This window comes from Phocoena phocoena, chromosome 3 (assembly GCF_963924675.1).
Source record: "Phocoena phocoena chromosome 3, mPhoPho1.1, whole genome shotgun sequence".
Lineage (NCBI taxonomy): Eukaryota > Metazoa > Chordata > Mammalia > Artiodactyla > Phocoenidae > Phocoena > Phocoena phocoena.
In genome coordinates this window covers 166728231-166743339 of record NC_089221.1, presented here as the reverse complement: position 1 = coordinate 166743339, position 15109 = coordinate 166728231, and the positions used below count along the sequence as shown (strand labels likewise).

The window sequence follows — 15109 nt, the reverse complement described above, 5'->3', positions numbered from 1 at the left end:
CACTGGGCCTAGGAGTTCACTGGTCATTGGATATGGGATGGCTAGTGGTCATTAGGCTGCCCTTGGGTGATAAGAGGTCACGTGAATCCATCGCCCGTGGGTAATTCCTGTAACCACGAGGTGACCGGCATGAACGTCACCATCCTCTCCGTCAACGTCTTTCGCTGTCACCGTGGTATTAGCGTTTGCGAGTGCCCTTACTCATGCTGGTTATTGAGCTAAGCGTCCTAAAAACTGTAACGCTGATGTCGTCATAACCATTTTGAAGATAAGGAAAATTGAGGCTCAGAGACGTTAAGGAACGTCCCCAAGTTTCCCAGCTAAGAATTGGTGGAAGCGGGATATAACTCCAAGTCTGAGTTCTTTTTTTTTTTTTTTTTTGGTGCCTTGTGGCTTGCGGGATCTTAGTTCCCCGACGAGGGACTGAACCCATGCCCCAGCAGTGGAAGCACCAATCCTAACCACTGGACCACCAGGCAATTCCCCCCAAACCCAAGCTCGTAACCCCTTGGTTGAACCACCATGATGCCTGGGAGGCCAACGATCACAGTGGGGCAGTGGCTATTTGCAACCTCTAATCTATGACACTCAATGGCTGCCCAGTGACCAACATCCATCACTAGGATAGTCACTAGGCAGTTAATAGATAGTTCCTGTGGATCAGAGGTGATAGGCAATTGTGACCGTGGTGGCCACCAGAAATTTAAAGGTCATTGAGTGGTGCTGGTAGGTCCTAGTCCTTGGGAAGGCACTGGTCACTGGTGGTTACTTTGAGGTCAGTGGTCACTGGGAGCTGGTCATTAGTACTAGTAACCATTAGTCTCTATACAGTCACTGGAGGTCAGCTGACTTATGGATTCACAGGGCTGGAAAGTACTTGGTCACTTGGTGGTCGCTAGACAGTCAGGGGGAGGTCCAAGGGCCCTGGAGACCCTAGGACACTTCGGCCTACAAGATAATCATTGATGTGGAATCGCTTGGCACCTAGGGGCAGCCACAGGCTGTGTCTCCTCCTCAGTATAGGTTCTGACCCCTGGCGTGGGCCCAGTCACTCACCCGGCTATCTGCACTGGGGGCCATCGTGTCAGTCATCCAGGAGCCGAAGCGGGACCCCATGGCCCGAATGGTGATGGGGTTACTGACCCCCGTCAGCTTCCCACAGCCTGGGAGGCAGGAACAGGGGGGATGAGGGTGGAGAATGGGAACAGCACAAGGGAGGCAGGGCAAGGACGAGGTAGTGTGATCAAACTGAAGAGCTGGGAACAGGGGTGAGGAAGGACCCAGAAACCTGGTCCCAAGGTGGAGTGAGGTTGGGGGTGAGGGACTGGAAGTGTAGGGTCAGGAGTATTTCCAGCTTCTGGGTCTATTTTTGGCCTTGGGTAGGGAGGTCAAGGGTCAAAGTTTCGAAGTTAGAGGTCAAAACCATGCCCTGGGCACACAGAGGGTTTGGGGGTTGGGTGTGGAGGCCAGGGGTCAAGATCAAGCATCAAGGCATACCCAGCTTCTGGGCACAGGCGTGGAGCCGGGCCTCCAGTGCCATCACCCGCTGCTGCAGGTCCCCGTATCCGTAGGCGCCCATCTCCTCCTGGATGGTTGCAAGGCTGCCGGAGAGATTCCTCACCTCCTCCCGCAGGCGCACAATGGTCCTCATGTCCGCCTTGTACTGCTCCAGGACCGAGCTCAGGGGCAACAGCTCCGTCATCCTGTCCTTCACCTCCTGCTCCCAAGGTGGAACCATTGCTGACCCCAACCCCTGACCAGTGACCCGGACCTGAGCCCAGCCTTCAACCCACAACTTCACCCCTTATCTCTGATGCACACCTGGCCCTTGATATTCAGCCCACACTGGACCCTAGATCTGGGCCAGCCAACACTCTGTCCTTCCCAGATGTGACCCCCCCACTCTGGGAACTAATGGGACCTATCCCAATGCTTCTCTTGACCTCTGACCTGAATCCAGAAGGACCCACCTGGAAGCTCTTGGCCGAGAGGGACCCGTCGGCCGCCCGGAGCCTCGCATCCAGGCTCCGCATGAGGGTCTCCATGCTTCGCACATACTGGAGGTCACGGTACGTCCGCAACTCAAGGACCTCCATGGACTGGGAGACGTTCTGAACCTAGGAACTTGGAGGGTTAGGGAGAGCCACACTCCTGTCCCCGTCCCCGGGATGCCACAGACAAGACCTGGCAGGGCCAGAGGCCAAACACCCAACCAACCTTCTCCTCCCAACCTTACCAGCAACCTGACCTCCCAATGGCAGGCCCAGTCCATCCATTGGCTACTAGTCTGGCCACCACCACCTCCCACCTCTTCCCTCCTCCCTGCTCTCCCTGCCTCCACTCTCGTCCCCAGCAATCAAGTCTCCACAGAGCAGCCAGACAGAGTTTTTTCTTTTTTCTTCTTTTTTTTGTTTTTGGCCACACTGCAAGGCGTGTGGGATCTTTGATCCCCGACCAGGGGTCGAACCCAGGCCCCCTGCAGTGGAAGTACGGACTCTTAACCGCTGGACCACCAGGGAAGTCCCGAGAGGGAGTTTTTCAAAAGGAAGATTGGATCACCTTCCCCTGCAGACCCCGCGAGCTGGTCCTGCCCCTTTGCCTGCCTACTCGCCGTGTTCATCCACTGCAACCACCAGCCCAACTTCGCTCACATAGATTTGAAACTTCTTCCGTCCTCAGGGCCTTTGCACTTGCTGATCCTTCTACCTGGAGCACTGTTCCCTTTGTCTTCGCCGCTGGCTTCGCCTCATCTTTCATGTCTCAACTCCAGCATCACCTCCTCAGAGTGGCCTTCCCTGATCACCCTGCCTTAAGCAGCCACTCGCCCTCTCCCCCTTACGTGGTTATTTTCTTTCCAGCTATGAGTACTACCTGGAACATTCTTATTCATCTGTCTCCTTTAGGTGGGATCCTCAGAGGCAGACCCAGTGTCTGGCTTGTCCACAGCTGAATGCTCAATAAATACTAGATGCTCAATAAATACCTTTAGGCTAACTGAGGGAACTGAACTTCCCCTTGCCCTAACCTCTCCTAATCCAGACCGAGGGCCCCCTAGCTCCCACCTCCACTTGGCTAAGTTGAGTTCCTCCCGGCCAAGGTGAACTCAGAGGCAACACTGGATGCCTGTTGAAATACACAGACTTTCCTGAACCATTGTTCACGTGACACCTGGAAGTTCTCAGAAAGCCAAGAACCTGATACCCATCCTGGACGCCACAAAACATTTTTACGGTCATGGTCAACAATCAGGGGCCACCACATGGCCATTCTGCACTGTTGGGGAAAGCAGTTCCGGTGTCACGGGCAGGGCAGGATCCTACAGAGTTAATGGGTGGAAGACTCCAGTGCCAACAAGGGTCTCTTCCGTCCTCAGCTTCCTCCTCTACAGGATGGCGGTGGGAAGTTGCTAGTCCCTTTCAACACCGACATCAGAGGTGGCTAATGGGCAGTTTGGCTGGGTAGTGGCAAGAGACAGCAGCCGGCCTCTAAAGGGCACCGAAATATCCTTGGGAATGTATTGAATGGGGACCAGTTTATATCAACCACAATCAGAAGGGGAAGGCACCTTTATGTAAGTCTCTTGGGAGGAAGGGTGAGACCCTTCTTAGCAGGTGAGTCTGGCTGAGTGCGTGGTGGGGCCAGAGCTCATGCACCGAAGACTCAGATGCTGCCACTGGGGTTCTCCTTCCCTGTCCCCATACAGCGCTCAGCTTCTCCTCCAAAGAAAGCACTAAACAGATATTGACCGAAATATCCACCTGGAGGGGAGCCAGGTCATCCACCAGTTCTGAATAATCTGTTTGGCTAGATCTGGCCCCGGCTGACCTGGATGGGGGCAGAGGGCAGGGTGGGAATTGGGAGATTTTCACAAGGGAACCTGGAAGGTTCTTACCTTCTCCATCATCTGCCGCAGCTCCCGGCTCCGGCCATCGCGGGAGCAGGTGCTCTGCGCGGGGATCACGGCCGTGCAGATGCATTTTCCATCGGGAGCCTGGGCCGAGGTGTACAGCTGCCAGCCTTCCTCTGGGCTTTGGAAGAGGGTCTGCGGGGAAGTCGGAGTCAGAGAGTGGGAACCCAATGGGGGAATCACCCCATCACTCCTGGGAGAGAAAAAGGGCCCCGGAGAGATGACAGACGTCTTTTGCTGGACCCTTGGAATGTGCCAGACCATGTGCTAAGGGCCAGACGTGTGTGATCTCAATCCCTCCTCAGGGAGCCCCATTTTACAGATGATAAGACTGAGGTATGAGGGGCGAAGGAACATGGCAAGGAATTGTGGGATTTGAGCCCTTCCAAAGAGGGGAATTCATTCTCTCAAACACATTTGCGCACGCATGCAACAATGCCTCCATAACCACCATTAGAACATAGACTCAGACTCCTACCAAGCCTCAAACCTGAACATTCCTCTCTGCTTCTCAACCCACAGTGACAGACAGGTTCTGGATATATCTTGGGGGCCACTAAGCATATCTCTACTATTGTCATTCCCCCTTCCACCAACCCCTGTTCCTGAGAAGAGGCAGGGTGATGGCCAAAGGGTGACAGACTCCTCACAGAGACCTCCAAGCCCTTGACTAAAAGGCGTCACTTTTAGACTCCTCCTAAACTAAACTTCAAGTCAGTTGATGCTGCTCAGATAATTCAGGGATCAATTATGGCTGTGCTTCCCAAACCATGCTCCTTGGAACCCTGGCAATCTTAGCAGGCATGCTGGGAAGACGGTACTCTGAGGTCAAATATGTTTGTGCATTGCTGAGTGAAACGAGTTTCTTTCTTTTTCTTTCTTTCTTTCTTTTTTTTGGCCATGCTGCGCGGCTTGAGGGCTTAGTTCCCCGATCAGGGATCAAACCCGGGCCCTCAGCAGTGAAAGCACAGACCTCCAACCACTGGACCACCAGGGAATTCCTGAAACAAGTTTCTTTAATGCAGGACTTATCAGAACCTTTGAAATGCTCATGTTCATCAGGGAACTGACGCTGGTTGTTCAGGTTTTTAAGGGATGCGTGTGTCCTATATGGCTCGTGTTCATCAGAGCCATATTTTCCCAAAATTATTAGAAAATATCTAGTGAGTGCCTATTCTATGCCAGGCATGGGTCTGGGATAGGGTCTAGGAAGAGAGAGACGAAGAAAGCATATCGATTGCTGCCCATAGATGTGGAGGAGACAGACATGAATTATGGAATCCTGCCATTACTTCTAGAACTATGCTGCAGTGAATGCTACAAAGAAAGTACAGAGAGTAACAGACCCTCCCAGGCTGAGGGTCTCAGAGGAGGTGCCCCAGGGAAGGGACAAGTAAGCTGAACTTGAGGGATGAGTGAGCCAGGAGAAGGGGAGAGAGGAAGGGACACTTCTGGCACACAAATTCTGACCAATACCTGGAGGGATTGGAGAAACATTGCTCAAAAAGCATTGAATCTCACTGGATGGAACGTGTTGGGCCCCCAGATCAGGCCCCCTTGAGCTTCCCCAGAACGTACTGGAGTCAGTCACAAGTCCCAGTCTTTTTGTTTTTAATCGGGGCATGGTGGTCTCATTTGTTCAACAAATATTTGTTAAGCTCCTACTCTGTGTCAGGCTCTGTTCTGGACATTGAAAACATAGTAAACAAAACACAAACACAAAAGCTCCTCTAGGAGTTACTTTAAAGTGGAGAGCAACAGAAATAAATAAGTTAACACCAAGTATTTAAAGGGTTTTGAGTGCCATAGAGAGAAGTAAAGCAGGGAAGAAATGATGGAGGATGCTAGGGTTGGGGGGTGGTTAGGGATTGCAATTTTAGGGGCCCTGGGAAGGGCTTAATGAGAAGATGTCATTTGAGTAAAGACCTGAAGGAGGTGAGGGAGGAGCCACGAGGATATCTGGGGAAAGATGTTCCAGGCAGAGAGAACAGCAAGTGCAAAGGCCCTGAGGCAGGACCATGCCTGGTATGCTTGGGAAACATGGAGGAGGCTAGTTCAGCTAGAAGAGAGTCACCGAGGCAGAGATTGTGCGCGGGGTGGGGGAGAGGAGGACAGAGATGGGACAGGGCCTTGTGGACCATGGGGAGGACACATTTTTGCTCTGAGTGAGGTAGGAGTCAAGGAGGGTTCTGTGCAGAGGACGGACAGGACCTGACTCAGGTGTTCACAAGCGCCCCCTGACTGCTGTGGGGGGGAACAGACTGTGGGTGTGAGGTGGCAAGGGTGGGAAACCAGGGCAGAGGTGACTGCAAGAGTCCAGGCAAGCGATGATGGGTGGAAACCGAGGAGATGGGAAGTAGAAGATGCTGGTCCTATCCAGAATGCATTCCTAAGACGGGGAAGAAAATCTGATAAAACCCCAAGTGTTTTACAGAGAAACAAAGCTTCACCATCATGGATCATTTGCACAGCCGTTACTTATCACCCCGCAGAGGCTGTTCCCACGAGCTGTAGCAGAGATAAGCCAGGCTGTGAGTTATGAGCAATCCCAGAGACTCCAGCTGTTAGCCCAGCTTTTTCTCTCCCACTCAATAAAGCCTTTTTTTTTTTTAGCTTATTGGAATGTGAGCAAGTGATATCACGGTACAGATGAGCTTGACTCGTCCGCTAATTTATTAGAAAAAAAGAAAACATTCATAGATGCCATCTGAAACTATTGTCATTAGTCATTCTTTGAGCCTTATGTACACACTTCGGAGGTTGAGGGAACCCCCTCTTTACAAGTCCATGTTTCCCCGGCGGAGGAATGAAGTCACTCACCTTCCCAGGCTCCCTTGCACGCAGGCATGGTCCAGGTGGAGCCCACACTCCAGCCTTACTGCAGAGCGCCCAGGATCCCTCACTGCCAAGGGCTTCCTCGGGTGGTCCGAGCCCACCCTGCCTTTGCACTGGGCAGGCAGAAGCACCTCCCACCCGGAAGTCCCCACGGAGTTCGTGATAAATACCAGCCCTCTCACCTCTCCAGTGGGAGAACTCTGGGGTGCCTGCTGCCTGCAGTTTCCCAGAGGATCCCATGGGGATCTGTGCTCCAGGTGCCCACAGTGGCACCATTAGATTGCCCTGCCTGGGTTTCCTTCACTTCCCATCTCCCTTTCGCCACTGGTTCCTCCTGGGATCGCCTCCCAGCTAAGTATTTGCACTCAACTCCTCTCATCCAGCTCTGCTCCTGAAGAAGCCTGACCAAAACCAAGAAGGATGTCCTAAGACAAAAAGGGTGACCCAGAGGGGGAGGGATAAATTAGGAGGTTGGGATTAACATACACATACTACTCTATATAAAATAGATAATCAGGGCTTCCCTGGTGGCGCAGTGGTTAAGAATCTGCCTGCCGATGCAGGGGATGCAGGTTTGAGCCCTGGTCTGGGAAGATCCCACATGCTACGGAGCGGCTGGGCCCGTGAACCATGGCCGCTGAGCCTGCGCGTCCGGAGCCTGTGCTCCGCAGCGGGAGAGGCCACAACAGTGAGAGGCCCACGTACCGCAAAAAAAAAAAAAAAAAAAAAAAAAAAAAAAAGATAATCAATAAGATCTGACTGTATAGCACAGGGAACTCTATTCAATATTCTGTAATAACCTGTATGGGAAAAGAATCTGAAAAAGAATAAATATATGTATATGTATCACTGAATCACTTTGCTGTACACCTGAAACTAACACCACATTGTAAATCAACTAAACTCCAGTAAAAGATAAAACTTTAAAAAAAGGAAAGAAAAGTGATTCAGGAATGCCTTCCCCTTTGGTTCTAGGAGAATGCAGAACTAGCTTCACCTTTTTTCATGACAAATACAGTTCTTAAAAAACAAAGACAAAAAAAATAAAACCACGAACTTGAGTCCAAACATCTCCATCTGTGCTCCCCTGGCTCTGATCCCCAAGCAATTTGGATAGAACCCCCCGAAGATTCTCATTTGTGCAGAGACAAAGCAGCCCGGTTCAACATAATTAACATCCCCTTCCTACATTCTGTAGCGTGTGCTTTGAAGCAAACAAGCCATTTTCTCTCAACACACGAAATATTGAATTGTAAAAGAGAAGCATGGTTTAAGCGGCACAGAGAGAAGGCCTCCATGGCTTTCCTAAAATAATTGTCTGCGTTGGACGCACCTCGCTGGAGTGTTCTCTGTAGCAGCGTAATTAGATGCTCGGGGTTTGGCTGCCAAATCTCAGCACGGCAAAGAGCCTGAGTTTCGCCCATCGGGTTCAAGTTCAAACACACAGTCAATTCATGTCCTTGGGAACCCACTGGAATGTCCTGGGAGGCTCCGTGTTTGACAGTCCAAAGGCCAGCTCTCCCAGACTGGGTTTAGCTTCAAACCAAAGTCACAACTTCTCAGAGTTCACACTCCTAGGGATAGAGAATGCCTATAACTAAGGGAAATGTTTATAACAGCAGGTGTAAGAGCCGCGAAGCTCTCCCGGTACAGACACTTCTGATCTGGTGGCCTGTCTCACCTCACATGTATATACGTCCATGCCACTCTCTCACTTTGTCCCAGCTTACCGTTCCCCCTCCCTGTGTCCTCAAATCCATTCTCTAGTAGGTCTGTATCTTTATTCCCGTCTTGCCCCTAGGTTCTTCATGACCTTTTTTTCTTTTTTTCTTAGATTCCATATATATGTGTTAGCATACGGTATTTGTTTTTCTCTTTCTGACTTACTTCACTCTGTATGACAGACTCTAGGTCCATCCACAAATAACTCAATTTCGTTTCTTTTTATGGCTGAGTAATATTCCATTGTATATATGTGCCACATCTTCTTTATCCATTCATCTGTCAGTGGACACTTAGTTTGCTTCCATGTCCTGGCTATTGTAAATAGAGCTGCAATGAACATTTTGGTACATGACTCTTTTTGAATTATGTTTTTCTCAGGGTATATGCCCAGTAGTGGGATTGCTGGGTCGTACGGTGATTCTATTTTTAGTTTTTTAAGGAACCTCCTTACTGTTCTCCATAGTGGCTGGGATTTTTCAAATGCTTTCACCTAGGCTGCTGCCCCAATGAAGCAGCAGTCTCTGTAACGGGTCCAGGATTGACTGAGTACAGGACACGCAGGAAAAGTTTTTCTAGCTCTCGCGTCCGGGATCATCATCTCGGCCTACAGCTCCGTCACCTACGTCTTGGTTCAAAAAACAATTCTTGGTTCTTCCGGGGGCCGAGGGATTGCTACAGGATCCCAGGGGCAGCCAACCATTGAGCACCGGCTATTGGGGATTAGCAAACAGGAATAGAGCAAGCAGCTGCCTCTTGATAAGTCAAGGATATTATTGCGTTTGAGGCTGGATAATTTAATCAGGAAGCAGAAGTGGCTTGGGGCTCAGATATTTATTTGTTGGCTGCCTTGTTCCAGAGAGGACTGCAAGTGGTTTACAAGGATATGTAAAATACCACACGATAGCTCCAATTAAATAGGAGAGCAGGAATTAGATATTTCTGGAGGGCGGTCTGCCAATCCAAAACCAAAGCCTTAAGGTTTCTGCATTTGTATTTAACTCCAATCTGAGTCTAAGAATTTAGCTCAGGGAAATCATGTGACAAACACTCAATTGCTACAAGAATGCTCATTAAAGTGTTGTCTAAAATTGGACAACTGGAATTTTTTCCCCTCCAGTCGTTTGCCAGTAGGGGCATTGATTTTAAAACTCTACAGGAGGGAATACTGTGCAGCCATTAAAATCGGGGACTAGTAGGGATTTTTATTCCCATCTTCAAATTTACCTTCTAAGTTTTCTACAATAAACACGTATTGTTCTTGTGAAGTTTTTTTTCAGTCCGTTTAAAGTTTTGTGGGGTTTTTTTTTTTTTTTTTGCAAGGAAGAGAGAGAAAAAGTGGGGACATAGAGCCAGAAGTGAGGCTAAGAAAAACCCATCCCTTAAAAACTTGAACAACCAGCATATGGTTGGGCCATAAATTTGGCTTCAAGCTCCTTAGCAGCCAACTCAAAAAGGGAAAGCTGGTCATTTATGCGGCTCCCAGTGTCCTGAAACAAAAACACACCAGATGCTCAGGAGAAAATTTAACTATTTTTAGTACCAAGAACAGGCAAGGATCTCTCCCACGGTCTTCCCAAAAAGGAGTCCGTGTGATGTCACCAGCATCTTTCCAGACAACATCCTTACAATGGAAATGACTCGCTTCTTCTGGATGTCCCTTCTTCCTACTCAGCTGGTAGGGTAGAGCCAGGTGGTTAAGAGCAGGGTCTGAGGGTCAGGCTGCCTGGGTTGATGTCCTGGCTTGGCCACTCACTTGCTGTGTGAGTTGTTTAACCTCCCTGTGCCTCCTTGCCCTCATCTGTAAATTGGACACGATAACCTGTACCTACCTCACAGCGTCGCTGGGAAGCTTGAACGAGTCAATACCATACATGTGAGAGGGGACTTCCCTGGTGGTCAAGTGGTTAAGATGCCACGTTCCCAATGCAGTGGGCACGGGTTCAATCCCTGGGTGGGGAATTAAGATCCCGCATACCGTGTGACGTGGCCAAAAAAAAAAAAAAAATACTATACTTGTGAGCAATTAGAACAGTCATCAGCATGTAGTAAGTGCTACAGAAACGTTTGCTATTACTGTTATAATCCCCATGATGCTCTAAAGCCAATTTGGTAACTTCCTGAAGTCGAAATGGTTTGAATTTGATGCGGGCACTGAACTGAGATGATCTGGAAGAATGGGTGAAAGTCCATTGGATTTGGGGCTGAGAATGCAAGATGATGAGAAGTCACAGCCAGATGGCAGTGAGAGAGAGAAAGAGATACAGGGAGAGACAGGGTGTCGAGTCCTACCAAAGACAGACAGAGACACTGCTCCATCCTACTCGCCACGTGACTCGGCCAGTTCAGTTTCTGGTCCTAGTTACATCTCCCTGATGTAATTTGGTGGAGGGGAGTCCTGTTTCAGTGTAACAGGCAATCAACAAAGCTCATGGGACTTCCCTGGTGGTCCAGTGGTTAAGACTCCTCACTTCCACTGCAGGGGGCGCGGGTTCAATCCCGTAGGGGAACTAAGACCCCACGTGCCATGCGGTCCAGCCAAAACAAAACAAAACAAAAAAGAACAACAACAAAAAAGACAACAATGAAACCCCAAGGCTCACACGGCCGTGTTCTCTGTGGCCCATCCTCTAGGCAACCTCCTCTTTCTGGAACACACCATGCTTTTTCCCACCTTCAGGTCTTTGCACTGGCTGGTCCCTCAGCCATCAAAACTCTTGCCCCATCTCATGGCTGGGCTAACTCTTCCCCATTTCTAGGGCTCAAGCATAAATGTCTCTTCCGAAAGCAGCCTCCACTGTCCCTTCCCCATGTTACCCACTTCTCAAGGCACCCTGTGCTTTTTTCCCCTAATACTTGTATTTCTTACTGTATGTCAAGCCTTGTTCTAAGCACTTTGCATGCTTTAACTGATGGAGCTCTCACCATGGCACTAGGAGACAGGCACTGTCATTATCCACCTTTGAGAGGTGAAGAAAACGAGGGGAGAGAGGGCTCCAATCTCTTGCCCAGAGCTTCACAGTCTATAAGCGGTGGAGCTGGGATTTGAACACAGGCCACATGGCTCCACAGTCTACACCACCATGTTGCACCTCCCCTGTTCTCCTTCAAGCCCTGATCACAATGGCCATTGGGACCTCTTGGGTGTGACCACTGGCTCAAAGCCTGCCTCCGCTCCCCGACGGGAAAGAGGATGGGAAAAGGGAGTTCTGTCTGCTTTGCTCATTGCTGAGTCCCCCAGGCCTGGCATGATGAATGTTTGTTGAATAATTAGATGCTGATGGGCAAACAGCCCATCACGGATTCACCATGCGTGTCCTCTCCACCACCAAATCGGTTTCCGCCTGTCCCAGGGAGGGACCGTCTGAGATCAAGTTGCACATCATCTGTGGCAGGCACAGAGGCGGCGGCGGCTTCCCTCTGACTGCAGGGACGGCAGAAAGGCCGTGATGACTGATCAGGGACATACCTATCTGCCACGTCTCAGCCGTGATGGGGCCTGAGTCCCTTTGGAGGGCTTGAGATAATAGCAGCCTGCTCCTGTCAAACCTAGCGGTATTGGGCAAATCCCCGCTGAGTGATAAGCTTGACAGGCTTTAAAGAAGATATCAGCTCACCCGTGCCGAGAGGCAGAACCAGAGCCTCCCTCAGTCTGAGCAGCTGGGGCTTGGCCTGTGAGAGCCCGTGGCCGGGGGAGGGGCTGGGATGGGATGGGGGGGGGGCGACTGTGAGTTCACTCATTCATGCATTTTTTTTTTTTTTTTTTGGCTGCGTCCCGCGGCTTGCAGGATCCTAGTTCCCCCACCGGGGATTGAACCCAAGCCCTCGACAGTGAAAGCACTGAGTCCCAACCACTGGACCGCCAGGGAATTCCCGATTCATTTATTCATTCGTTCCCTTCCAATGCAGATAACCCATCTTGCCCTGAGAGGCTATTCAGGCTGGCACACACCACCTCTCACCCTCTGAAGCCAGCCAAGCCATGGCAGAAGACCCCCATTGTCCCTTGGGCCCCGGTCCAGACATACATTCCCGGATGTCTTAGGCTCTGCCATTACAGTGCCAACGTGGACCAAAATGAATGAAATAGACTTCCTTGGGAAAGGTGGGAAGAGACACAGGTCTCTGAGTTTGACTGACTGTCCTCCCTGGGGTCCTTCTCCCTGGAGAAGGCTTGCCTTGTACAAGAATTTACAAACGCAGTCCATTCCTTTGCAGTGTGGCCCAGACTGTCGGAAACACCGTGGATGCCCGCAGACAGCCCTAAGGGTTGGGCTGACGGACAGAGGTCTGCATCCAGGCTACAACACGAGGGCCACTCCAGTCGTCAGACCAGTTTGCTTTGAGAAAGGACAAGTTCCTGCCCGTCCCCAGCACTCAACAACACCCCATTTGAGGAGACCCCTCAGGGAAGAAACAAACCCTCACTCGAGTCTCCTGAATCTCACCAGCCTACATTCAGATTCCCAATGACTCCTGAGCTCTTTATCACCCCAGGGCCTTTGAACATGCTGTTCACCCCCACAGTCATCCAGGTGAGCCATGATGAGGGCTTGCACCAGGGTAGATGGAATGGGGACAGCAAATGGGTAGATTCCTATGTTTTAAAGGCAGAGCCCGGGGCGTCCCTGGCGGTCCAGTGATTAAGACTCCGCGCTGCCACTGCAGGGGGCACAGGTTTGATCCTTGGTTGGGGAACTAAGATCCCATATGCCTCGCGGCACAGCTAAATAAATAAATAAGTATAAAGGCAGAGCCCACAGGATTTGAGGGACTAGATGTGGGGCGGAAGGGAAAGAGGGGAGTTGAGGATGAGTCCAACTTTTGGGGCCCAAGCAATGGAGTGCATGGATGGGGGGTACCATTTACTGAGCTGAAAAAGGCTGGAGGAGGAGCCCATGTGGAATGGGGCGGGGAGGAAAATTAGAGGGGGGATGAAAATCAAGAGTCCAGCCTGAAGGTATGTTCCATTTATGCTGCTTGTGACCACCTCCAAGTGGAAATATCAAGTAGGTAGCTGGGAAGAAGAGGAGAGAGGGTTTGGCTAGAGATACATATTTGGGTGCCCTCAGCAGAGAGATGGGATTAAAAGCCATGAGAAGCCTCTCCTACTGGTTTTTAATTTTTTTAAATTTTTTATTTTTTTTTCGGTACGCGGGCCTCTCACTGTTGTGGCCTCTCCCGTTGCGGAGCACAGGCTCTGGACGCGCAGGCTCAGCAGCCATGGCTCACGGGCCCAGCCGCTCCGTGGCATGTGGGATCTTCCTGGACCGGAACACGAACCCGCGTCCCCTGCATCGGCAGGCGGACTCTCAACCACTGTGCCACCAGGGAAGCCCTGGGTTTTTACTTTATTTAACACTTATAGAGCGCTCTTTGCTATAGACTCTTTCTGTCTCCCCAGAATTCATATGTTGAAAACTAATCCACAGTGTGATGGTATTTTGGGGTGGGGTCTTTGGGAGTCGGATTAGTGCCCTTATAAGACACCCCAGGGAGCTCCCTGAACCCTTCTGCCACGTGAGAACACAGCGAAAAGACATCGTCTATGAACAAGGAATCTGGTTCTCACTGGGCACTGAATCTGCCAGCACCTTGATCTTGGACTTCCCAGCCTCCAGAACTGTGAGAAATAAATGTTGTTGTTTAAGCCACCCCGTCTACAGTATTTTTGTTATAGCAGCCTGAACGAACTAAGATGCTCTTCTAAGTTGCTTTCCAAATTTTAAATCCTTGTAGCCTCCCCTCCCCCAATGAGGTATGTACTAACATTAGCTCCACTTTACAGATGGAAAAACTGAGGCAGAGAGAGGAAAGTTAGTTGCCCAAACTCACAGAGCAAGTGTCTGAGCTGGAATTTGGACCCCAGCCTTTGAGACTCTCAAGTCCTCACTCTTAGCCGCTATGCTTATGAGAGAAGACTCTCTCTCTCTCTCTCCATGGAAGCTTGGCTTCAAGCCTTGCATCCACTGGTCCATTCTCCCCAGAGAAGCCAGAGCCAGCTTTCAAAGTGTCACCCCCGGGCTTCCCTGGTGGCGCAGTGGTTAAGAATCCGCCTGCCAATGCAGGGGACACGGGTTCGAGTCCTGGTCTGGGAAGATCCCACATGCCGCGGAGCAACTAAGCCCGTGCGCCACAACTACTGAGCTCACACGCTGCAACTTGTGAAGTCCGCGCGCCTAGAGCCCGTGCTCCACAACAAGAGAAGCCACCGCGCACCACAACGAAGAGTAGCCCCCGCTCGCCGCAACTAGAGAAAGCAGCGCACAGCAACGAAGACCCAAAGCAGCCAAAAATAAATAAATTTACAAAGTGTCACCCCCCCACGTCGGACCCTTCATGGCCCCCAGTGCCCTCAGTATAAAGCCCAAATGCCACCTGGACGCACTCACCAGTCCTGCCCACTTGGGTACGGCTGAATTCTCAGCCTCACCACTTGCTTGTCTTCACCCACATACAGCCGTTTCAGTTCCCCTTGCTGCCTCTGTATCTTTGTCCGCGCAGTGTTCTTTGCTTAGGACACTCTCCCTCTCCTCCTTCACATGGGGAAAATCTGCTCAGGTCTCAGCAGAGTGGGGTGTTCTGGTTCCAGGATGGACCCCTCTCTTAAATGGTCCCCATCTCCATCCCCTCACACACACACCC

At 50.8% G+C, this 15109-nt stretch overlaps 1 protein-coding gene across 2 annotated transcripts in view; it reads right to left on the bottom strand.

The window, feature by feature from the left end:
• OLFM2 (olfactomedin 2) overlaps positions 1-15109 on the bottom strand; it is a 62260-nt gene that overhangs the window by 1420 nt on the left and 45731 nt on the right. For both annotated transcript variants that reach the window (XM_065874041.1, XM_065874040.1), the window contains exons 2-5: positions 3893-4042; positions 1971-2117; positions 1498-1717; positions 1057-1163 (exon numbers count right to left, since the gene is read on the bottom strand). In XM_065874041.1, the coding sequence (XP_065730113.1) occupies positions 1057-1163; positions 1498-1717; positions 1971-2117; positions 3893-4042 (624 nt within the window). The remainder of the gene's footprint in view (positions 1-1056; positions 1164-1497; positions 1718-1970; positions 2118-3892; positions 4043-15109) is intronic.